Source organism: Ciconia boyciana, chromosome 10 (assembly GCF_034638445.1).
Source record: "Ciconia boyciana chromosome 10, ASM3463844v1, whole genome shotgun sequence".
Classification (NCBI taxonomy): Eukaryota; Metazoa; Chordata; class Aves; order Ciconiiformes; family Ciconiidae; genus Ciconia; species Ciconia boyciana.
In genome coordinates this window covers 39,790,468-39,815,892 of record NC_132943.1, presented here as the reverse complement: position 1 = coordinate 39,815,892, position 25,425 = coordinate 39,790,468, and the positions used below count along the sequence as shown (strand labels likewise).

General features: G+C 45.8%; 1 protein-coding gene across 1 annotated transcript in view; it reads left to right on the top strand.

The window, feature by feature from the left end:
• Positions 1-230: 230 nt before the first annotated feature.
• ERBB4 (erb-b2 receptor tyrosine kinase 4) overlaps positions 231-25,425 on the top strand; it is a 400,745-nt gene continuing 375,550 nt past the window's right edge. Inside the window, exons 1-3 of the mRNA XM_072874979.1 lie at positions 231-275; positions 1,026-1,098; positions 2,408-2,559. Of these exons, the coding sequence (XP_072731080.1) occupies positions 231-275; positions 1,026-1,098; positions 2,408-2,559 (270 nt within the window). The remainder of the gene's footprint in view (positions 276-1,025; positions 1,099-2,407; positions 2,560-25,425) is intronic.

Here is a 25,425-nt window from a genome sequence, read left to right as displayed (position 1 = left end):
CTGAGCTGCTGGAATTGTTTTCTGAGCTATGTTGATCCTTAGCACCAATTGTGAAATGGAACAGAAATTATTTATTAGTCCTCGGGAGCCTTAAGACAGAATAATACTTATTTGGCTGGAAACACAGTCAATCTTGTTGTTATAGATGCTGCTGCTTTTAAGGAAAAACCAAACAAACTGATTTAGTGATCAGTAGTAAACATTTCTGAAGTCTTCTGGCAGGGACAGGCATGCGTCTCCCTGAAGGGTGGAGGTGCTTGTACAGCGATCTTGAGGTTGTTCCAAATAAAATGTAAATATGAACTAGGACAGGGCATTGTATTTCAAAAAGAAAGACGTGCCATCCCGTAGCAGCAGTGGTTCATCCTTCCAGGTGTTCCCAGTCCAGCAGAGCTGTGTCAGGTCCCAGTGGAACCATGTCTTTCCATCTTGGGAATCCCCCAAAATGGCTATTAAAAATATTATAAACAAAATCTTGTTTAGATAGGTTTTACTCTAAGCGGTAAGGCTTTATGAGAAAACTTTCAAAATGTGAATGTTTGTGCTTTAAATTAAGCCTTGAAATGAGGTGGTAGTTTTTATTTTGAAACCCGATCAAACCAACCAGTCTTGTTTTTCTGTAACACAGTGTAATGAATATATGTCAAATATTTCAAGTTTGTAAACTTAGTAAGGACTTTTGAAATTTTAGTTTTACCAGGTCATACAAAGAAATAAAAAATTACATCCCTTACAATATTTCCTTTGGTATTTAGACCAAATGTGTGTATGGAAAAGCAGTCCTCCGTAGTGCCTGTTCAGCTTTGGTCTATGCTCTTTAGCTGCTGGAAACACAAAACCCGAAAATTGTCTGATAAAACCTTTATCCTGTGAATGACTCGCCACGAAACCAGTCCCTGCTATCCTTCCCCAGTGGGGAGTTACGGTTCAGGAGGAACAGATTACTGCTGCCATTTTTAGGGCAGAGGGAGTTTCCCTGGGAGAAAACTTTGAGCAGTTTGTGGGTTTCTGGCTGCCTCCTGAAGCCCTTTGCCAAGAGGCTGCTTGAAGCTCGAATCGCCCTGGCACAAGAGCAGATTGCTCTGCAGCAGAGAAAGCGCAGCGGAGAACAGAGATGAGAATTGTTCCCATTCCGGTTAAAAAAAAGGGGGGGTGGGGGGGAATGTAGTAAGTAAGCAGTCAATAATAGTAGTACTCAAAAACCTAATTACTTTTGATATTTAAAAAAAGGACCCACATCATTCAAAAGAGCATTTTTAGCCAATTTTACTGATTATGCCTCCAGTCATGGAGAGTTTTGTTTGTATTGATCTAATCCAGGAGTGGGAATGGCTCCAGAGATGCTTTTCTGGTCTGGCTCATGTTTTGCGTAATATAATGCCCATTTCAAAAGTTTGGATGTATTCAGATTAATTTGCTTGCAGATAAGAGCAACCCACAAGGTGTTGGTAATCAGGAAAAGTAAGTGCATACAAAAAAAGCCCAGCCCCACACTTGACTATTTAAGTAGCATTGCTGTCCTGGTAGGCTGAGTGTCACGTGAAAAACTGCTGTTGTAAAATAGTGCTTCTGTGTTTCTTTTCCGCATTCATTTTTGTTATTGCTTGATGCACGGCAAAGTAATAGACTGAGCAGAGCTGTGATTCTTCAGTAGCTTTGAACAGGACTTCAGAATTTAGAAGAGAGTGGTATAACATTAAAGGACATCTTCTGAAAACAAACTCCGAACTCATCTGACACATCTCCATCGTACGTTCAGATCACAGTCTGGTGACTTGTGGAAAGATGATATGTTTTTTGCTATTGTTTTTCTCTTATTTAATTGCATAACACTGGGAAGAGCTAGGGTCTTAAGGAAAGCGATGGGGAAAAGAACATTGGGTATAAGCCTTCTGGTCAGGTTACTCTTGGCTTGTCCGACAGACCCTTCTGAGCATCAGCTGAATAGGGAAAATGTTGGATTACCCAGGTCAGCTCGGATGTACAGGTCTTTCCAGCCTTATGTCCTTTAGTCTGTGACTGGTGCATCCCTGTTCGATTCTGTCATTGGCAGAACTAGTAGGGACTTTGCTGAGACCTGAGTTTGGCCCTTTAGGTTCTGGGGTCAACTCATTTTGCATTTTCCTGCATTTCTGCACATTTGGCAGTAAATACCAGCACTTCATCCCATTGGATGAGGTGTATTTAAATTGCTGAGATTGTCATGGACCATATTTGTACCTTTCCACCTCTGCTGCTGATATTCAAGTAACTTGTGCTGGGTTTTTTTGCAGGACCCAATCCTGTGAATAATTCAGGTTTTTTGTTATAATTACCTGTATCCCTGTATACAAGCCTTATTTCTTTCTCTGCTCCTGTGCCCCTCTTCTGTACTGATTCTGATTGTGTGTCCTGTGGTTTCTTGCAGTGTGTGCTGGCACTGAGAACAAGCTGAGCTCCCTCTCTGACCTGGAGCAGCAGTATCGGGCCCTGCGCAAGTACTATGAGAACTGCGAGGTAGTTATGGGCAACCTGGAAATCACCAGCATTGAGCACAACCGAGACCTCTCCTTCCTGCGGGTAAGAATCTTCTTTTCTCGTGGGAAGTAGCCGCGGATGCCAGGCTGGAGAAGGGCAGGTCTCTTTCCCACCAGCTCCACTGCAATATAAGAGGATAATAAAATGTCACAGATGTGCAGAGAACAAGAGCAATGTCATTGCTGTGACAGATGCTCTGAGTATGCGTCATTTAGGTTTATCCAGGGCTCGGGGGAGAAAGCCATGTCACTACGCAGAAAGGTGACACCTTGCAGGTCTCTATCGCTGTGTGTTGCCAGCAGGTACGGAGCAGGTAAGGTAAGGTTTAGGAAGGTCAGAGAATCATGCAGATAAGGACTGGAGGCTTGGAGAAGCTGATCCTAATAAAATGCTGTATACGGACTGGTTGATAGACCAAGCAAGGGAGGAACTCTGGGCAACGTTTGTGGAACGTTTAAGAAAAAAGAAAAAAAAAAAAAGGTGATTGCTGAATGAACATAAAACCCTCTTTGTGTACGAGACTGGAGTTAGGAGCCTAATTGAATCTCCAGCATCCAGATGAGGTCTGAGATAGGTGAAGGCTGTCCTGCCACCGTGGAGCCTGGGTTGTGTGCTCCCTCAGCCCTCCTTACTTCAAATTTTGAGAGTGACGCTTTTGGGTTTCCGAAGGAACATTTCAGTGTGGTTTGTGCGTTCCCTATTAACGTGCTAGCAACCACAAGGAAGGAAAGGAAAGGTGAATACCGAATTAAAAGAATTTAAGCCTGCCATTATTTGGCGTTCCAAAACTAATTGTGTTTGAAGAAATGTCGCAGTAAAGGAGTGATCCAGTGCACTCAGGTGGGCATCTGAGGATGCTGCAGACGATGTGGCTGCAACATGGAAGAAACTGGTATGTAGGTATGAGGGCCATGGCAGAAAAGGCAGCCCATGGCAGTGTGGTTGCAGGCTGTGCTGGTCAAACTCTCCAATAGAAGAAGTCAAGCCATGACATAGATAAGGGTTTACACTGCTTATATCGTATGACATCGCTCGCGTATGCTTGTGCAAAATACTAATGTCATGTTTCAAGATGCGTGTCTGTATGTAACTGGCATTTTCATAAAAAGCACGCAGAGGGAGTGGCAGCTTTAAATCCGGCAACAGGAAGAAGGCGGCAGGAGTCAGCCGCAGCAGGTTGTGTTACACTCAGTCGTTGGGTTTGCCGGGTCTCGGGTGAACCTAGTGCTCAATTTCAGTTTGTAAAAATGTGAACTTTCCTTTACAGGTTCTAACAAAGGCAAAGCTGATTCTCCAGCAGTGTGTTTAGCTTTGCTTCATGTTAAATTTGTTGGGGATTTCACAGGATTTGCGTTCTATGTATTGGCCTATATTTACTCAAAGCGTACACCAGGCTGCTAAAAGATCTGCAGGCAAAATTCAGCTACCACATACGTCTGGAGTAAAGTTTGGGGTGCTAATTGCACTCAGACTAACAGGTTGCCTGTTAATTTGAGTGACGAATGCCTAGGAAGTAAATGCCATCTATACATTTCACAGTTGTGACAGGTGGAGAAAACACATATGCTTGTGCTGTGAAATATATAGCCTTGGTGCAGCTGGACTAACGTTTCCCACCACGTTAGACAGGCGGCAGAATTGATACCTCCTGCGTGGACAGGATCCCCGCACTGATTTGGGCATCGCTGGAGTTTCAGATGCCTCCTGGGCCATCGTGCATGGCTCAAATTCATCATGGACGATTCTCCTGCTTTGGCTTTCCTTCCTTCTTATGCTGCCTGCTGCTAGGTAGGGAAAGCAAATTATTTGGAAATTAGGAATTAACGTTCCTTGCGGAGAGCTGCCATAAGTAGAGTAAAATATTGCTGGAAAGTAGGCAGTAAAATCAGCAAATGAGAGGAAGAAAGAAGCGCCCTGTGTAGTAATGAAGGTGGTTCGGTCACTTGTGCTTTTTTGGTGACAGTTACTATTGCTTTTTTTATTCGTTTTATTACTTCTCTTACCTGAGATTGCCCTCTCGCAGATGTCTCAGCAAAAAGCAGAACTTGAAACAAAAGCCAGCAAACTGGAAGTCTAGTTAATATGATAAATTGAGGTCATTAAAATAGAAAACCAAACAGAGGAGAACATGTTCTTGGTGAGGCAAATAAATAAATAAATGTTGGCATATTTACGCCGATAATTCGACATTCATTAGTTAGGCAGTATTACTTGTTTTATCATTTTAAAAATGGTTTTAATGGCCAAATGAAGGTGGCAGATGGGAGATAACTAAAAGAAAGGCTATTTGTCTCTCTTAGACTTAAATATGGTGAACTTGTCATGCAAGATTATGCTCCTCCAGCCTGCTCCAATTTTCCTTAGTCTCTGTTGCAATAATTGCCCTCTTTCTCCACCAAACAGACTTCAGGTAGGCAGTTGACATACCCCTGGGTTATCTGTACGTCCGGCCGATGAATACCGTGGCTTTGTGTGCTGCCTGCCTGCCTTCTCGTTAGTGCTCAGCTTAGCTGGGCAGCCTCTCAGTCCAGGACAGAGGCAAGACCTAGCGAGCTAGGCATGCTGAGCCTTTTTATCATGCAATAATAAACTAATACCATAAATGAATTGAAATGAAAAAAACCCATAGTTTTATTTACCCTGCAGAGGAACATTAAAAGATCAGCATCCCATCTCTCATATTTATTTAGACATTTATTCCCTAAGTAGATTTGCTTTATGTCTATGAGATAGCTGTCTGGATATCTGCTGATTAAGACTAAAAAGGGCTGCCTATCACCTGAACGAAATGCTCAACCACTTAAACTTCCAGGCCTGCAAGCGAGTGCATGGCTTTGAGGTCATGAGGAGCTTCAGTCATGTAAGAAGGGATTGCATATACTAGTGTTTTTTTCTTAGCATTTTCGTATGTGTGCAGAACAGGACTACAACTCTGCTGGTTTAATTTTACGTATTTTATTTTTGCTTCTGGTTGTGTTATAGTCAGGGTATTGCTTGCCTGTGGGTGGCCAAAACAAGGGTAAGCAATTGCAATGTCAAGTTGTGCTCTGCGTGTGCTACCCTCCAGCTCCGTCAGCTCTGCTCCTGCTGCTTGGTGCATCCCCGCACCACGGCTGCAACGGGAGTCCTGGCAGAGGAAAGGAGCACTTGGTAGGAGGAAAAACTGTGCCTAAGCCTGAGTGCTGGGAAAGACAACGTGTGTCTGACTGTGGGCTGATAGCTGGTTTTCTTTGTTATACTTCTGAGGCTCAGCTTACCCACAGAAAATGTATGCTGGGGTAATTCAGCCTTTGGAGTCCCACCACAGCGACCTTTGGCAATGAGATGAGGCTTAGGTTAATGCAGCGCATAGCTGCTGGAGTAGCACCTCCCTGTTGTGGCCAAGGCAGGCTCTCCACTGGCGTAGGCGCTGCAGTAGGTCAAGGCACTTACTGTTTCCAAGAGCATGATTGAACTGGGCAGGACAAATAATTGGGTGGAAAACAGGCCCTGAGAGCTCCCTTGTCCCTGTCACATGTCCAGGCTCACCCAGCAAGTTGGCAGTGACGGTGGAAAGAGGCAGGCTCCATCTCCCACTGCTTCCCAACACACCGGCATCCTTCAACGAATTGCACAGGTCAGGTTTTTGCGCTGGGACTATCTCCATGAAACTAGATGAGCTGGTTGAGCTGGTGCATGTCTTGAGTCTCGTCAAGGCTAGAGCTGAGATTTATTTCCCTGGTTTGGATTTCAGAAAAAATCTTAGGAAAAGCTCAGATCATGCACTGGTTCATATTGCAAACGACTGTTTGGTTTCAGAAGCGAGAACCTATTTTAGTTTCACTTGGCAAAGCTGACAGTTTGTATTGTGGACAGTTCTTATTTCTTAATAGCATCTCTGCATTCAATTATCGAAATAAAATACACAATTAGTATACCACAAAACAATTTTCTGCAAGCACTCTTGTTCTGTTAAACACATTTGGTAAACGAGAGTTATCTTTGACTAATCCCCAGGCTTTTAGCAATTCACAGTCAGTAAATTGTCTTCTCGTGCCTGGATTTTATTTAACCAATTCAGATTATTTATTTTTGAAGACATGACCAAAGTTCTGCGCTGTTCCCTGCAATAACTCTACCAAATGATTATGAAACTTATTTCTAACCGCAATCAACAGCCTTTGAAAATTATCTACTGCCACTTTATAAATTCTTTTTTCATTTACCTCTATAGTGCCTCTGTAGCACCCTCAGCCACGGCTACGTTGGCAGCTATCTGCCTGCTATTTAACAGGGTGGGCGTTTCGTGGTGGGCAGCTTTACAGCCGCTGCAGTTACTGCAAAGACGTATAGCCCCATCTTCCCTTTGTCAGCATACATAACTGCATGCTCGGTGAAAACCTGCGCCAGCCCGTACTTACCAGTTTCCTTACAATCACATTTAGACTTTGTGGCAGATAGGATTTGGGGGTTTGGGCTTTATGTATTTTTGCTTCTGGTTGTTCTACAGCCTTGGAGGAAGTCTGAGTCAGACGGATCCCTCCGAGGGGGAAGGACTGCCAGAGCAGCCATGGGAAGAGTTGGTTACAAACCATGCTGCCTGGCCCCTAGGCATTTGGAGCTGCTTCTGGTTAAAAAAATAAGTAATCTATTTTATTGGGTTTTTTAAAGCTTTTTGGTCTTTTATAGTAAAATGGGTCTAAACAGACCCTTCTGAAAGCTCCAGCAGCAGAGCTCAGCGGAGACGTGGGCACGGAGAGAGCCTGCAGTCTGAAAGAGATGTGTCAGGAACGGGAGCGCAGAGACAGTACAGTATTGCCTTGTCCAGTTTGCTCAGCCGATCACCGTGATGATATGTATGGCTCCTGAAGGCCTGACAGCACAGCCCTGCATTCTCTTCTCTAGCAAAATGGTACCTTAATTTCTAGCTGACAGGCTTCAATAAGGTCCCAGCTTAGCAGAAAGGGAGTGGGATGTGGAGTAGTGCCTGTCAGGAGTCCCCAGAAAGAGAGGCTACAGGGTGGCTTCGCCTATGTGGAGGGGGGTTTTCCCCAGAAGTGCTTGGAAAGCATTGCAGTCCAGCCCTACACCAGCATGGGGATTTGGGGGGGAGGGAGGTTTGCTGGGCAAAGCTGCCCTATAGCATTTTTGCCGCAGTGAGTTGTACCAGGAGAGCATCGCCAGCATGTGTTGTCCTTGGCTGCCAAGAGGCAAAACGGTCTTCAGGTAATTACAGACCTGGAAATCAAATACGTGTAGGTATTTATTTGTAAGTGCCCCCCCCGCCCCCCCCCCCCGCAGGACCTTACCCATTAGAAAATGAAGCATAAAGACCCGAATGATGTGCCAGCAGTGGCATGAGGGGCAGGACTGTGTGTGCCACACAAATCCGGGTGGAAAGAGGACACCCCTGACTTGCTGTATAAACCTGGCTAGGGTGTCCACGGCAATAAAAGCAACTGCTGTGCTGGGTGGGTTACAAGAGGCCAGCGGGATGCCAGGCCACGCTTCTGGTGTTGACAAAATTTTTTACGCTGGCTGTGATCAGCCGCCAACTGTGTTGGATGAGCCCGAGCCATGTTTAAAGCGAGTTAGATCCCAAACTCAGAGGGTGGAGTTGGGAGCAGAGGCTAACTGCAAAAGGCACGTGTGATGCAGCTCTTTTCCGGGAGGACAGCTTCTCCTGCTGTTTCCTATTGCTTTTACAGAAACGGTGGCTTAAAATAATCCCAGCGGTTTAAACTGGTCTCAAAATGGTCAGGCAGTATTGATTGCCAAGGTGAGGAATGGCCCGGATTTGTGGGGTCTTCCAGACCTGTCCTGTGTTCAGGAGCAGGTAGTGAAATGAGAAGCCTGTGCTGCAGCCGCGGTGAGTAGCTGAGTGCCGGGTGCTGTGACAGTAATTGGTGTTCACGTTGCCCTCGTCCCTTGATGTGTGGGACAGCGCCTGGGTGGTTGGTGCCTGGTCCCTCCTGTTGAAGACAAATATCACAGGCCTTGCAGTCCCTAACATAATCTCACCCGGCTCCATCCCAACCCCACTGCTCCCAGAGCCTCCCAGCTAGTAGGTAAAAGGCATCCAGTGCTTTCTGGCCTACACGTGTTTAGAGGCGTTATGTTATTTTTGTGCTTCGGTTGTTTTCCCCCTTTGCGATACGCTGATAGGAGAGCATCCACGTCTCTGCAGTGTCTGGTTTCCTGTGCTGTCCCAGTCAGGCGTCTGTCATGCAGGTATGTCCTTGTGGTTCCACAGACTGCCCTTAGCAGCCTCTGTGCCTCCCTTTCTCGGATGCTCAAACCCCCCTTTTCAACAGCCTGTCTGGTTTCAACCCATTTTTGGTAGATACAGGACATGGTACCGCTCAGTTCGCGCCTCTGCTGAGGCCTCTTTGGTGTAAGCCTCTAGCTGCTGCTGGTACATCTCCTCTGCTAGATGCAACGCGGCAGCATAGGGACCCTGCTCACACCTCCCCTTCCTTCCCTGCAAAAACCTGCCTGCGCCACTGCCAGCCTCCCATCTGCCTCCCTCCTGCCTTTCTGCCAAGATTTCCCCCTTGTGCCTGGCCACACTTGCCTACTGGGGAACGCAAAGAATCCCAGGCAGCTGACAGCCCCCTGCACCTGCAGTGCGGCCCCTGCGCCGCGGCGGCTGCTCCCTTCCGCCAGACCTCGGGGGAGCTGCAGAGCAGCGCGGGGTGACCCCGAGCCCTCTCCCCACCTCTCCCTTGCCCTGCTCTAGTGGCCTTGCTTGCCACGCAGCTATTTCTGCCTGGCTCTTGCACACAGCCTTTTTTTTTTTTTTGACGTTGTTTACAAACCAAGAGCTTCAGATCTCCAAGTAGCTAATGCTTTTGCTAGCTCCCCACAGCCAGTTTTTGACTTGGGTTTTATACTCCTCCCAGCCCTATTCTTTTATTCTTACAGCTGTCCAGGGCATTACAACAGGCAGAATAACTGGGCTAGGAGGCTCCTGTCTCTTCCATATAAAACACCAACCTCCTCTCCCTAAAATAAACTGAAAAACCCACTTGCGCAACCTCTCTTTTCCCTCTCCTCCTTTCCCTACCAGCAATGCAACACCAGCAAGCAGCCTGGATCAGCTCTGCAGTGGAGTTTGGGCTTTGCTTTCGGCTGAGAGAAACTTAAAGACTCTGCAAGCTGATACTCTTCTGCTTGAATTAAATTTTTAGCTTCTGCAAAACAAACATAGAATTAATATACAATTAATCCTCAAGCTGGGTTTGCCAAGCTGTAACCAAATATATGTACATTAGCTATTGCCCCATTAATTTAGCAATTATTTTTGGTGGCTTCGTATGAAAGACATAGTTGGAAATAACCACTTGTGTTTAGGAGAATTGTGTGCTGCGGAAATGCAGGCTCCTGTTTTGGCGCAGGGATGGACTGTAAAGCTGCCCTTTGCCTCTGTGTGTGCCAGGGGCTGTGCGACCCCCCAGGAAGACTTTTGTGGGGGAGGCTGTAATGGAGGAGGGCTGCAGATGATGCCCTTTTCCAGGGGAGCCTGGGCCTGCTGGGGATGTTACCAGGCTGCTCCTGATGTCCCGTCTGCCCCAGGGCTGGCTCTCGGGAGAGCTGCCAAAGCTGCTGGAGGCACAAGCGGCTACATTCCCTTGTGTCCGCATCCCTGTGATTGATTTACTGTATAAAACATGTGCTGTCATCTGTGTGGAGCGACTAGCAGGTGGTGTCAACAGGCCCTTCACTGACACGGCCATCCACATACGGGGAGTTTGGAGAGGCTCTCCCGCTGGGACTCCGAGAGGATGTGGGGACGGATCCCAACCTGGGGCTTCATTTCCCCCTTCGTTGTGTTGCAGTGGCCAAGAGCTTCCTCGGCTCTCCCGCAGCCTCTGCCTGCGTCCCCTTCAGTTGGAGGGAGCATTCTTCAGCTGTATCACACGCGGAGATGAGAGGTAAAGATTGGAAGTCCAGGATGATTAAGAAGTCTCTTTAAATTGTCTTTCCCTTTCAGCTCCCATTGTATGGGAGGCACCCCACCTCCAGCTGCCCAGGAAGCCTGTCTGATTCATGTGCATGGCAGCAGTAGCAACTCTGGAGCAGGAGAGAGATAAAAGAAGCCTGATTTAAATTATTCAGAGTAACCCAGACCCGTGCACATGCTTGAGATCAGTAATATCCTTTTCGCTTGCTATCCCGTTTTCATGGTTGCAGCAAAGCTGCCCTTCGTTAGGCAGCGCAGAAAGCTGGGGAGGTGATGTGGGGTGGCTCCCCCATGCCCAGGGACTGCATCAGTCCTCCTCACGATGTGGGGCGGGGGTCTGTCCTTCTTGCTGGTCCTGCTGAACCTCACGAGCCCCTCTGGCAGCTTTTGGGTGCTGCAGGAGTGCCTGCAAGCCTAGGTGGGCATGGGAGGCACGGTGTGGGAGTGCTCCTGCTTGTGATGGGGTGCCAGCCACGGCCGCAAGTGACGTTTGCCATTCAACGGTATTGCTATCTCCTTCCCAGCCCCATTGCTGGGAGATTATGAGGTGCAAGATTGCCCCAGTACCAAAATATGCCCTGGATGCAGGGTTCACCGCGCCAGGTGGAGTACTTCCCAGGTTTGGCAGAAGTAACTTGGTGGATGGGTGCCAGCTGGCGGCAGTTCAGCCTGGGTAGCGTGTGGAGGATATTAATGGTAGGGGAAAGTGTTTGGAGGAGCTGGCAAAGTCTACCATCATCTCAGGAATGTCACAGACAGGTCTGGGAGATCTTTGCTTAAACTGTTGAGTGGTCTGCAAAATGGATGTGTTCCTGTGCTTTGGTCATGTAGCATCAGCAATAGCCAGGAAGACCTTCCTCCTCCTCCTCTCTAACACAGATCTTGTTCCCTTCCTAACAGCCTGCTATATGGGACTGTATTTGGGGGTACATGCTGACCCCAGCCCTTCCCTTCATGATCAACGTGTGCTGGTGGAAGCATGTTACTCCTTGGGCAATATCTGCTGGGGGTCTTTGAGGTGCAGGTAAACCTCCTTCCCCACGCTGCCTGTGTCAGCCTAGAGTAGCTCCTGCGCCAGCAGTCTTACCTCGCTTGTCCGCTGTATGACCCGCCTTTGCCTGTGCACGGCCAGCCACGTGTCTGACAAACTGGTTGTACTTTCCAACTGATCCTGGCACCCTGAATCTTAGCCACCGATGAAAATACAGATCAGGAGTAGAATTCTTAATGTGAACAAAAGCAACTACTGAGATTCATGGCTCTGTCTAGGCTTGTTATATTTTTATTATTATTAAATACAGACTATAAATTTATTTATTTTTCTGTTGTTTAGCATCTCATCAGACTCTTCCTTCTGTCTGCCCATGAAGGGGTCTGACGCTGTCAGCTCCTGTGTGTCTGCAAAATACGTGTGGCTAAGCCAGAACCCAGAAGCTGCTGTGATGGGTACTATAAAAACGCTGGTAGTGGAGGGGAGGACATTATTAAAAATAAAACAGTGCAAACCTTCTTAATTAGATGTTGTTTCTCTTAGAAGCTGATCTTCCCTCTAGGTGAGTGAAACCAATTATGCCCTCCCTTTCAACCGCCGTATGCTGTTAATGATCTTACTCTTGTAAATGTAAACCTCTCCCCTACGAATGCAATTGGAAATGCTGGCCTAATTGAAACTGGACTAAAGCAAACAATGGAGTAGCGTTAAACTAACCAACAGAAAAAAAACCAACCCCTGTTGCAAATGCTTTTAAATTATAAATTGATTTATTAGGTTATAAAGCAAATGAGTAGTTTTCTTCCAACCCTAGAAAGAAGGGTTATTTGGTGTAAATGGTGAGTGTAATGAGTTTTCAAGCCCAGTCTTAGCCCTAGTTAGGAGATGGCATAAACTCCACCATTTCACACTGTTCACTGACAAGCTTTGCTCAGGTGCTGTTAAGGCTTGCTTATTCTCCTCTTTGCCCACCTGCCCTCTTAAATCTTTGCATGGAACAGAGATTGAAGTCAGGAGGCACAGATGAGGTATAATAGGCATATAGATACATATGTAATTGTGGTATAGCAGCCTATGCCAAGTGGAAGTATTTTATACTTCCCTTTGAGTGACAATTTTCTGTTTTCCTGAGCATTTCGGCAATATGTTGCCAATTTTTCCTCTAGCCCTCCCTCCCTCCCTCCAATCCCATTTTACTATGGAATAAAATGAAATTAAACAAACCGACTGTCAGAGAGCTGAATAATCTTGCATTGTAATACACTGACTCAGAGTCCTGGATCAATGAGCGTGAATTGCTGGTAAAAGCCATATAAAAGGGAAAGCAAAGTCTTTTGCTGTAAGCTGTGTCAAGGGGTGGAGGAGCAGAGGGACGGATGAAGGCTTAGCCAACAGTTTTTGTGCTAAACCGGATCAATTTTAAAGGTTTCGTCTGTAGATGCCTACCCGGAGGGCTTTTATAACTCAGAAATGTCAGCACAGTTGTGCAGATTGCAGCATTCAGCAACGGCAACACTCCCACCCCAAACCTGGTACTAGCACTGGGCCATCTAATTACAGCCCGACATGTGTCGCGCAGGCATCCTGCGTAGGTGCCCCGGAAGGCTGGGGTGGAGGGAAGAGTTGGCCTTCCAGAGCATCCGCCTCAAAAATAGCATGTCGAGGGAGTGTTCACAGGGATGCGTCCTAGCGAAAGCTGCTCCGTTGTGTGGGGCTGGCCTGAGGAGCCAGGGAGGCTGGAGCTAGCCAGGGGGGCTGGAGCTGGCCAGGGGGGCGATAGGGAGTCTGTCTTTCTGGGATTGAGGATGGGTTTGCCCAACCTGACAAGCAGCCAGCAGGGATATCTCTGTTAACTGCGTGCAGTGTGTGTTGCTGTACAGTGCAAGCTGGCTCTGAGTGCTGAACCCTATGGGGTATGAAAGTACCCACTGACTTCTCAGGTACTGACTTCTCAAGTACCACTGACTTCTCAGGTGAGATCTCCCCAGTGTCAAACGTCATCACGGAAAGGTGGAATCGGGAGGTTTTGGTTAAAGTGGTCAGGACCTAGTTCAAGGCAGTACTTCTGCAGGTGGTTAAGCACAACTGGTCTCGTCGACTTCTAGTACTCGTGTTTGAAGTTAAGTAGAAGGGTAATAGCGTCTGTATGCTGTATTGAATAGTGCGTAGTGTTTCTTTTCCCCCTTTGGTGGTCATTAGTCCTACCAGAGAGGAAGAATGAAGTGCTTTGAGGTACTGTCTGAACATAATAAACTTGAAAATGTCAAAAGGCAAAGTAGAAAGATCATGCTGATTTTGACAAACCTGCACTGTTTTGTGCAGGAAAAATAATAGTGATAGCTTAATGTTGCTCACTGGAGAGAGGTTATACCAAAAATACTTTTTGTGAGAGAGTTTATGCGCATGCTTTAAGAAAACAACCATGATGAGCCCAAGATGGAGACGAGACCCTCAAAGTAAATGCCGTTCAGTTTGAATTAGGATGGAAGGCACGTAGCCAGGTGGTCCAAGAGCTTGAATGGTGGCCAGGGCCTGATGTCACCACTCGTTCTGATTTCTGATGTTTTGGGATTGATTCAGATCATAAAGTGCCAGCAAAGAAGCTGTAAAACATTATAAATTGTTTTGTAATTCTGGATAATCACGGTGATGGTGGAAGTATCTGCGTCTTGCTGCAGGGGACAACCCGCGGAACAAACCCGCCCACACACACAGCTACCTGCAGGTATATTGCTGCCTCCAAATGGGGAAGCTTGAGATATGGAACATCATTGCTTTAAATCCTTTTCATACCGACGTTGCTGGTTTATACATAGAAGGACCCTTCCTGCCTTGTATTTGGAAGGGGCCTTCTGAAAACAACCCCCCAGCTCTGTACTCATCGGCTTCCCCTCCAGAAAGTGCCGAAGGGCAGGGGAGAGTGAAAGGGATGGTGAGGCACATGTTGTATTGCTGCTGTAAATCAAAAGCAACAACCCTGTGTAATACGTACCTCAGGAATAATAATGACAGTTCATCCTTCAAAAGTACGATGCGGAGTGAAGGCCTAAGAAAGGGAAATCCATAATGAATATCGGGGAATTAATGGCTGTCTCTGCAAAAGTGTAGAGTAACAACCTCTTTGGGAAGCAGAAGACGTTACTGGATTCCTTTCAAACCCACTGAGTGATCGACTAGAAGAAAATATATCTGTTGTAAGGAGCTGTCTTGCTTTGTTATGGGTGTGGAAAACCTGAGCTAATAGGTCTTATAGATTGCTGTCATTTTTGAAATCCCATTTTTAATGTCTTTGGAGTCTGGTGAATTTTTAGGTAAAAGGAAGAAGAAAGGAAGTGCACTCTGCAGATGGGTTACCTTCCCGCTCTCCGAGCCAGCGAGTGCAGTGCGGAACATCCCTGCTGCTGTGGTAGCCAGTCTCTGCAGCCTGGTTGTTTGTGTTTCATCTGCTGTGCCACCTCAGTTATCTTTAGGTTATTTGGAAAAGGCTCTTGTAGTTGAAAGCACAGAAGTTGATGAAGGAAGAAGAAAAGGCAACTGCAAGCCTGTGTCCTCCCCATGTTTCTGTCCCATTCATGTGATGATCTTGTGAGCAGGTGGTACCTTGCCTTACCTTGCCTAAAATAGGGAAACCTATTAAAAACAGCCATTGCAGAAATCCCTACAGAAGGGCACTGCAGAAAGGGACGGAGTGAATTTCAGTTCTTAATAATTGTCAGAGATGTGCAAGCAGAGAGAAATAAGAGGAAAACATTTGCAAATATTTCTGCTGTGTTAAAACTACCGTAGAGAGCAGAGACAGCCGCGCAGCTTAAACCTAAAATGTTTTGCTGGCATTTGTTGCCGTCGCAGTTATCTGACCGGTGGCTCGGTATCCTCCTTCCCCGCCTCCTCTGCCTATTTGTTTCCTGAGAATGCTGATATTTGTAATTGAGGCCAGGTGAGGTCCATCAATTTAGCAAACTGTGAGCTGATCCCAGCCATGCTGTCAATTAGCTCTGGTGCCCGGCATCAGCATGGCCGGAGGTTGCGGCAGCGGTGCCCAGTAATGACGGCGGATGCTGAAACACGCTCCCTTGTCAGCTAATCATTTCAGTGCCAAAGTAATCATTTGATCTCAGCAGAACAGCTGGTTTTAAACTACAGATTATCCGCTACTTCATCTCCTCACTTAGCGACGGAGCTGATTTGTTTCAGCTATAGATCAATTATACCCCCAAAACAACACTCAGTTCACTGGTATCATGTGAAATGAAGATAAAATGGGTTCAGGCGCTAACGATAGATCTTCCATTACAAACCCTCTGTCCCTGCACATAAATACCCATCACTGGGGAGCGACTACTCATTCATTCCTGGAGCAAGTTGTGCTCATTTCATTAGGATACCATGAATTATTTTAGCAGAACAATGCATATATAAGAATAAAATGCGGTTAAAAGGGCATTTATTTCTCGCACTGCCTATAAGCGTCCCTGGTTGGGTGACACCAAAATCACTCAAACTGATCAAATGTAAAATTAAATACATATGGTTAGAGCCTGTCAGGAAGCATTGTGCATTGTGTGCAAGGAAATCCAGTCATTGCGAAGCAAGTGTTTTCAGGCGATCTTTTTCTTGACGTTGTTATGGCTTTTTGATCAAAAATTTCTCTGTTACTGGCCAGTGGAATTGAGAAATTTTGCTTCATTTGCAATGAAGACCCCTCACCTTGCAAATCAATCTGGCGTGTGCTCAGCCAGCTCACGCCTAGACTACGCTGATGAAACGGCAGAGTCCCAAAATCATGAAATAATGGCATCGCTACAGGTGTTCATAGTAGGCAAGCCAGCATTTACTCGGGCAGAGTAGGTCCAGCACATTTAAATCTATACCAGCATCAATATGTTTGCATCTTTCGCAGCAGCCCTGCCGTTGTCTGCTTTGGGATCGATTCAGCTTGTGTCGGTGGACGTGCAGCTGAGCAGCGTAGGGCTAAATAGAGCTGGCTGGAAGTATTCAAAAAGCAAACTTTGGTAAAATGTTAAAATACCATTTTGCTTTGGCTTTGTAATCCTGGTGTTTGACCAAAATGTGTTGTTTTTATTTAATAGAACAGGTAATTAATAAGTATGCTTTTCCTCTAACAGACTGCAGCGATGCAGGTATCGCATGCCAGTTATCACCAGAAAGTTCCCCAGTTCTTCCTCCTCAAGCATTCAACCCATACGCTCGTTGTGTTCTCTGGTGTTGCTGAGATGGAGTGAGATGCTTATTCAGTGTCGATGGGAAATACTGGGTTTATGTCACTTACCTCAATATTATGTTTTAAGTACGTAGAGGTTTAAAGTGTGTGGTTCCTGGTGTAAGCAGGTGCTTTTTTGTGCACTCGGCTCTGCGTGCTTGTGGTCACCTTTTCCAGCTTCCGTTAGAAACGTGCTGCTTGGGAAAACAGTGTGCGAGGAAAGCCAAGGGTGCTGTTGGGACCAAGGAGGTGCGCCAGGAGCTGGCGTGTGGGGTCTGTCTTCCATCGGGGGGGCCAGGCTGTGTCCTGCAGCACAGGCACCCATGCCCCAAGGGCTGGATGGAGAGGAAATGGCTCGAGGCAGGAAAAATCCCCCTTCATCCAACTGTTTTGCACCTGGTTTGATGTTTTTGATACTGTTTCTTGTTCCTGTTAGATTTCCATCACAGCAGCGCGAGATATCCGATTTGCTCAGTAGAGAGCCTCCTGTGGATCCATTGCCGATGCCTGCACGCCTTTGTGCACCAGGGAGGAGTAAAGTGCCCGTGGATATATTTATTTTCTGAAAAAGGATTTTTCAGGTGGCGTTTGGAGCAACCTGTGTTGGGAAGGTTTCTGTCTCTCCTTAGGCAGAGCGGTGGGAGAGGGGAACGTTGTCAGGGTGGTTTATGGCCCCGTGTTGGGAGGTGCGGAGCAGCTGTTGCCAAGAGACCTTACGGCACTCATCAGTCCTGGGGCTAGTGTCCTCAGCTCGATTGGCCTGCCGATATGAGTGCAAAAAGATCAGCACTGAACAGAAACCATTTCAGTAAGGTAATCTGCACACACTTGCGCAAACACATCGGACCAAGTAAGCCCGCAGCCAGGAGTTATAAAATTCCTATTTATTTAAATGACTTTGAATAGAGTTCACACACTCCCCGAGACTTCAGATTAAAAAGAAATAATTTTGATTGTGTTTCTGCACCTCAGCGCCTTCCATAAAAGGTCACCTTTCTCCAAACGCGCCTTCAGACTGTGAGACGTAGTCCTGGTTTTTGGTTTTGCTCCTTTTAAAGTTTTAGTTGTTCGTTAAAGCCCTTGCTGAACTGCTGTACCTAAAGTATTGGGTTTTAACTCAGATCTCTGGAAGGAAATTACATATCTTTTTATGTCTAATAAGGGCTGAAATTTTGTTAGGTGAAGCAACTGGCGGTTTTACAATGTCTGCTGCCTGTAACTATGCCTGCAACTGCAAGGAGCCCAAACCCAACAGCTCCTTAAGCAATTTTTAATTTTTTTCTTTTCTCCCATGAAATTTTAATGCTGCGTTATGCCTTGAATTCATAGCGGATGCAAATATTTATCAGATCTGCTGCAGACAGTGTCCACTGGATGTTAATTTGCCAGAAGGATGAATCCTGTTGTGTCTGGTTACCAGGGTCTTCTCAGAATCAAAATAAGGAGGGCTTCGTTCTTGGGTTTCAGGAAAGCTCCCAGTAAAGGCTCCCCTTGTTTCCTTAAATAAACGCCTTCAGCTCCATCCTCCAGAGGCATCTCTGGGTGCCCCTCTGGGGCTCTGGCAAAACAAAAAGGGCCCTTGTCTGATAGCACTTTTAAGAGGCAATGATTTTTCTTAGCCCTTGCTTAACTGGCGGGTAATCGGCCATCATCTCGCTCAATACAAGGCTTTGTTTTTATTTGTTTATTTTTTAATTGAGCTAAATGCCTCTTCTGCTTTCCCGCTGCCTCTGATCTCTGCTGGAGAGAGCAAATCTTAGCAGCCTGGAACATCACACGTTTCTCTGATGGCTTTCGGCTCCCATATGCTCTGGTTCAGTAACAGTTTTGGCTGATCACTGTGACAGCGGAACACCTTTTTTATTTAAGCTACAGCTTTCTAGAAATACGTCTTTGGGCCTAATCAACATAACCTTCAGCGGTTCTTTGAAACCCGGGATCTAAAAGCCATGAATGTCAGAAACACTTTACGGCTTGTGGGAGTCTTCAGCGCTTCTGACAGATAAAAGTGGAGGAGGAAGCCATAAAAAAATACACCAAATACAGGCTGGAACGGGTTTTTTGCTGGTAGCTGACAGTTGGGCCCCTGCATTGGAAAGGACAGGCTACCGAAAGAAAAACTTATGGCTAAGAAACCAAAGGGTAATGCAGCGCTGAGTGTAATGTGGTGAGCAGCCGGTTGGGTTTTATACGGTATACGCTCCGTAGGCCGTCCGTGTGCGCTGAGCTTGCACACCCTTTGCTGGCAGAAACAGTCCTCTGCTGAAAGGTCTTTCGGACGTGAGAGCTGTCGGTTTATTACTAGAATAGCAGTGTAGTTATTTTTAAGAAGAAGAGGAGAAAATGAGAATAAATTACAGTAAAATGTCAGCAACTGCTGAAAATAGAGGAGTAGCAACAGTGTCTCTCTGCATTTTTGCAGCCAGGCAAGCACACGCAGCAGGAATAGTGCCAGCGTGCAATTTCCATCAGCTTCAATTACTACCTTCTCGTGTTTTTAAATATTTAAAGTTTAATGTTTAATTTTGGATGATGCTGAATAACAAGAATCAAAATATGAAAATTCACATTAAAGTACCAGTTGCAGCAAGCGCGTATCAATAATGTACGCGAGACGGGACTGAATGGCCACGGTCTTCCAAGAAATCTTTTCCATTTCTCTTGTGTTCCCTGTCTAGACAAGATTTATTAAACAATCCTCTGAAGGGATTGTCCTTCTCCACTACCTTTTATTATTGGTGGGAGCCAATTTGAGGCTCGTTCTGTTGTGTGAGGGGCCGGTTCCCTCCTGTGATTGATGAGCTGGATGGGAAGTGATTAGACTTTTACAAGCCCACGCTGCTTGGAACAATACTACCACAAAAAAAAAAAAAAAAAAAGGGCTGTTCTTCAAATTTCAGATTCATTGCCTATTATTTCCGAGCTTCAGTTTCTTTTTCCTTCTCTTTGACGTCTCCTCATTTTTCTGGCTTGCTTCACAAGATAAGGAGAGAGAGCGGAAGATCTGCATGGTGCAGCTGATAGAGGTAACCGTTGGAGGAGAAGCTGTCAGCTGTTGTGGGCAGTCTTGCTTTTTTGCTTTATTATTGTTATTTTTTATGAAGACTGATTGCGATTTGCTCTTGATACACTTCCCCAGAGGTCTGCCTTCTTCAAAGAGAGGCAATAAACTGGGCAAGCTGTGGAACAAGGCTGGTAGGAGGAACAGTAGGACAGGTAGGACATAGGTGTTGTTTCCCTAAATACAAGGGGGGACAAGACCACATTCCCTTATATTGGGGCTGTCAGTGTGAAACCCCTTTGCTCTCTGCCAAAGAACATTTACTGGATCGCTCCGTGGTTTGCATGCGATGATGGCTGAGCAGAAACTTTTCTGCCAGGGATCCCAGCAAACCTGATATCTGAATGTGTGTAACAGGCAGCTTTGTTCCTGCCTGTGATTGGGGTCTGGATAAAAGCCTTTTTAGAGGCAGAAATCCAGGTCTCCCCATCTTGTTCTGGCTCTCACCCAAGCCACCTATTCACCTTTAGCACACGATTGTTTCATCTTACGTTAAGACCTCTGCTCTTTCTCTTCTGGGTGCCTGGCAGAGATTTTCATCCTAGAAATATAAGAAGGCGCATAATTATCCTTGCCTCTAAGTTTCCTCATTTAATTCTTCTTGTTTTCATTCAGGAGTTTCCACCTTTTTTTTTTTTTTTTTTTTAAGTCTTTCTCAGGAGACCTCTAAAACTTATCCACTGGAGCAACAGCAAATTGAAGCCAGCGGCTGCTTTTCTTTAGAACCTCTGAGGACCACTGATGCAGGCTGAAATGTATACACTATACAGCAACCAGGTATTATAGTGAACAGGGGAATCCTATTCCCCTGGTAAAAGTCAAATGAATTATTCTCTTCTAGCTTTAAAACTGAGCTCTTTATGCACATGCCAGAGCCTTGGGGGACTGTCCCCTGACAGGGCTGTTAGCCGAAAGTCATCACTGAGGCCAAACCGAGGCCATACCCAGCCCAGCACCTTTGGGAAAAAATATGCTGGAGAGATGAGCATGAGCACCTCTGCTCATGGCTTCATGGCATCTCTGTGATGTGATTTAATCTTGTTAAGCTGGAGTGGAGCCTGGGGTGCGGGTGCTCTTTTGGTGGCATTGAAAGGATGTTTCATCAGTATTTGTCCTGCTGTAGTTGATAAAGCTTTTGCAATAAGGAAAAAAAGGTGATGGATGGTGTTTTATAAATGAGAGACCTAATAGTGACAGCATTCACCTGGGTGAGGGGGGTGGGAAAGGAGGATTTGTGAGCAAGGGAAGCAAACTTCTGTGGAAGCCAGAGCCGTGCACATCTTTGACACTTCAGCTTGCTAACTGAACTGGGAAAGAATTAGAGAAGTCATTTGTTTTTTTTTTTCTTCTCATCAAAACAAAAATACTGGAAAATGTTGCTTTGTGACAATTGAAAATGTTTTGCTCGAAGTTCTTAATTTGTTTTAAATAATACATTTTGGTAAACTACAAAGCAATGAGCACCTTGATTTTTCAAGTGTGTTTTTCTTTCCCCTTCCCAGCCAGAGCTATTTGCCACATTCAAGATTAATATTCAATTTACTTTGGTCAACCAAAAATTGATCTATTTTTCCCCTGTGCTGATAAGTTTATTCTTTGAAAACTTTCTCTAACCTAATAAGGATAGATTTTTTTTTTTCCCATGGCATTTTATCGAATCTGCCTTCTCTTTGCTGCGTTAAACTTTGATGGAAACAAGTTATTCATAAAAATGCAGGTCAGTTTTTGTTGTACTGAAAAGAGCTCTTGCCTCCACAAGAAATATAATAAATGAAACAAAACGAAGATCACAGATGTTGCAATAAAATTAGTAAATGTGTGTGTATCATTGAATTTCATTGAAATTATTGTGAATGGTGCTGTTACATTGTTTAATTATGTACAATTACCCAGGAATTGTTAAGTTCCTGCTGGAGCCTTTTCTCTTAGATTTACAATAGGTCACGGTAGAGTATTTTTCTCATTACTGTCATGGAGGCACTAATTGAACTGGATCTGATCTCCCACATTGACTAGTTTTATCCATAGAAGGATAATTTATTTATGTACAAATAGTTCTTCTTTGCCATATTTAACTGGAGCCTGGAGTAGGCATAGAAGAGATGGCAGAATTTATAGTCCATTAAAGCATTTTCCATCAAGTGTCATCTGTGAAAACTGTTTTGGGCATGTAAAGCAGCAACAAGATAAATGTAGTTTTGGTAAGTCTTGAAAATACTTTTCTTCTGGCTCCCACAGCCAACCAGCATGGCAAAGCTCTGGGGAGTTGTGCAAAAGAAGTCAGCAATGTTAGGGTTTTTTTTACATACATACATACATATATGTCTATATGCATGGAGAATCCTTCTTCAGAAAACCTGGGAAATGCAATATTTTGGTTTTGCTTCCAGAAGGTTTTATGGTTTCTCTCGGAGAGCTGAGAAAGAGCTGGGAGCTGCAAAGTGCAGCAGAGAGGTGTTGCTTTGCTAGATGAGCCTGCGGGCAGAAAGGCATGCGGTGCGTCTGGCCCTTGCGAGGCTGAACTGACACTGTTAAGTCGCCCACGCAGGAAAGGTGGCAGAAAGCATGGGAGGTGGAAGAGCTCATCATTTATTTCCAATCTGAAATCCCCCAAATGCCAGAGAAGAATCCAGTCCTTGCAAAGACTGGCGTACTGATCTGGTGGATCCAAGGATTTTGCCTTGTTAAGCATTTCAGAGCATTTGGGGGTTTCTTCATATTGATCATCCAAGCTAAACCCGCTCAATAATATGATGAATAATTTATTTGCTGACACTTTTCCCAGCCTGCTCTATATGCACCTCACATAAGTACGATGTGAAAGCTGAATGTGTGCTTCCCGGAGGTGAGCTTTGCAGACAGGGAGGGCAGCAAGAAACAAACGCAAAGTTTGGCTGAAGCCTTTCCTGCGAGCTCGGCTGCCTCAGGTGTGTGCCAAGGAGAGGAGGATGGCTCTGCTGCAGAGCCTCGAGAAGGCTTTGGGTGTCGGGGAGACCTGTTAGGGTAAGAGGAGCGTTCGCAGTGCTGTGCAGGTGTGCCAGCTTGTGCCTGGGCGCAGCAGCTCTCTGGTGCGTTTGAGCTTAAATCGGATGTGACTTCAGGTTTTAGAAAAGGCAAAACCACTTGAAATCTTTCTCTGCCCTTCTGTAAACGCAAACTTGGTGCAATTTAACATATGCATGCTGTACCCATGGAGGTCAATGGATATAAGGTGCAACTGTTTCACCTCTTCGGACCAGGAGATCCCTTTGCCTCAGGTCCTTTACACACCCTCCACCTTGCTCCTAAAACACCAGGCATTGCATCAGATGTAGTAACAGCACACCAAAACTCATGTTAGTGGCTCCTGGCAGGCACAGTACCTGTGGAGGTACTGGAGCCATCTCGGCAAACACTGCCAGACGCGTGTGAGTTTATTCAAAACTGTTTTCATCAGTGGAGGAGTACATTATTTATGATTCCATTTCCCTCTCTGTTTGGAGAGCATTTATCAAATCAGTCAGAGAATTCATTAGGTAATTATTATTTTTTCATTATTTGCTTAAGCCTTGGTGTATTTACCCCCCACAAATACAAAAGTCACTAGTAAATGGGATCAAAAGCTTGAAATATCCATTTTCCTCCCCGTAACGCAGAGGAGGAGCCCAGGAGCAGCTCTGTAGTGCGACAGCTAGCAATGAAGTTGTGATATATAAGAAGTGACGGGATGCAATCGAGTGTCATTTGTCATCTGTGGCCTGAACGAGATCGCCGCTGCTCCGTGCTGGTGGACAGCCAGAAACGATTCGTGCCCCATTTCACACGTGTGCAAGTGAGGCACCAAGACATTATAAGCCAACACATATGAACAGACCCCAGCAGCTGCCACCCCCCAGCTTAATCCTGTTTCGCAGGGTTCCCTGTGTCTTTGTTAGCATCCCATCCCATGCAGCATCCAGTGCCACCTCCGCCGTCGTCTTGTGGTGCTTGTGGTTGGACCTTCCCAGGGCAATACCAGCCACCATTCCTCTGCTCTTTTCTCAAAAAGGGGTTTGTTTTTTTTTGTTCAGACCAGCTCATTTGGTGATTTTGCCAAGGGCAGCCCAGTGGTGGGTGGCCTGGCCAGCCACTAGGCTTGGGGACCAGGAGCAGCGGGGACCATGCTACTCCTGACACCACATTTGCCATGGTGGCTGCACCTCTGTGCTTTCAGACCCCATGTCAGCTCACAGTTTCTGTAGTTTGGGATTTGTCGCTCCCTGACCTGCAGTGACGGGGAAGAAAACATTTTCCTGTGGGGTGGGGTTATCTCAGACGCACAGGTTGCTCCTTGGTGAATGGGGCCACCAAAACGTGGTGCTTCCCATTTGCTGGTGCAGGGGAGCTCCTGGGCCAGACCCTATGATCGGATGAGAGTGGGTGAGGATGAAGGGGAGAGGGAAATCACAGCAGCAGCATGTCAGTTCAACTTAAACCGCTGTAAAAAAAGCAGCAATTCCAGGTGTGCCTCGAGCATCCCAAGGTGAGGGGCTGGGGTGGGTTTGGGTTTCGGAGTCTTTTCCAAGATGCTGACCCACGCAGACTAAAGGGATTTCTGGGAAGACTACTCTGCAGCTGCCTGCGTGACCCCTGTACCCCACCTCACCTACTGCATTCGGTTTATTTTCAAGTAAACATTGGGTTTCATTCTTACCAGCTGCTGCTTGCAGCGTCCAAGGTATCCCCTTCACAATGTTAATGAGAAAAACCACACCGCAAAGCTTTCTCCAGGTGACCCACCTATTCTGAAAAGCACTAAGGGCTACTGAACAAAAATGTATGATGTATAATTAATGCAATAATTGTATAATTTTATTCCCCTTTTCATTAAAGTTGCTGTACACAGTGCATGTATTAAATATGACTACAGTGCTGTTTCCCAAGACAACTGCTGAAGATGAGTTAGGAAGACCTCAATAGGCTATTCCAGTTAAACGTTTTCTTTGCAAAATAAATACAGGCTGTCTTGTGAATAAGAATGAGATTAGCTGAAGTCATTAATTAGTGTGACTTTTAAAAAGAAAGCTGTAAATGGAATAATTCACCATGTACAGCTTCTTCATTTTCTTCACTGTGAAATAGTTTTCAGTTTTTTATTATTTACTCTCTGTTGCTGTTAAAAGCTTTTGCAAATTCAGAACTTTTTTGGTGGGTCCCTCCCGGTTTTTTAGCTTGTCTGTTTTGCTCCCCTGTTGTCCATTGTCCAGCTCACGGGTTTTGGACAGAGACAATATTGTGCCCAAACCATCTTTGCCTCCCTCTGGCCTCGTCCCTCCCGGAGTTTCCTATTGCCGTAGGGTTCAGCTCGGTGACCACAGCTCAGCGCCCAAGGCAGCCAGCTTTGACCTGGAGTTATCTAATAAATTAGAAGAAGAGATGGCAGGGCTGGAGGTCGCTGAAGCAAGGGGAGCTCACCGTGAGCATCACTGGTGTGTGCCATATCGTAGCGTTCGTTGTCAGAAGTCCTGACAGTGCTCTGGAGACCTGAAGTCCTGAAATGGGGTACAGAAGAGCTCAGGGGTCCTTTGCGTTAGCCTGTCGGCCTCATATTTGTTTGCTTGTTTTCCTTATATAGTTCAGGTTGGAAACTTAAAATACATGTTGTAGGCAGATTAAAATGATCCTTTATGATGGATGGAAAAGGTTAAACTGAAGTTAAAAAAGAAAACTTTTGA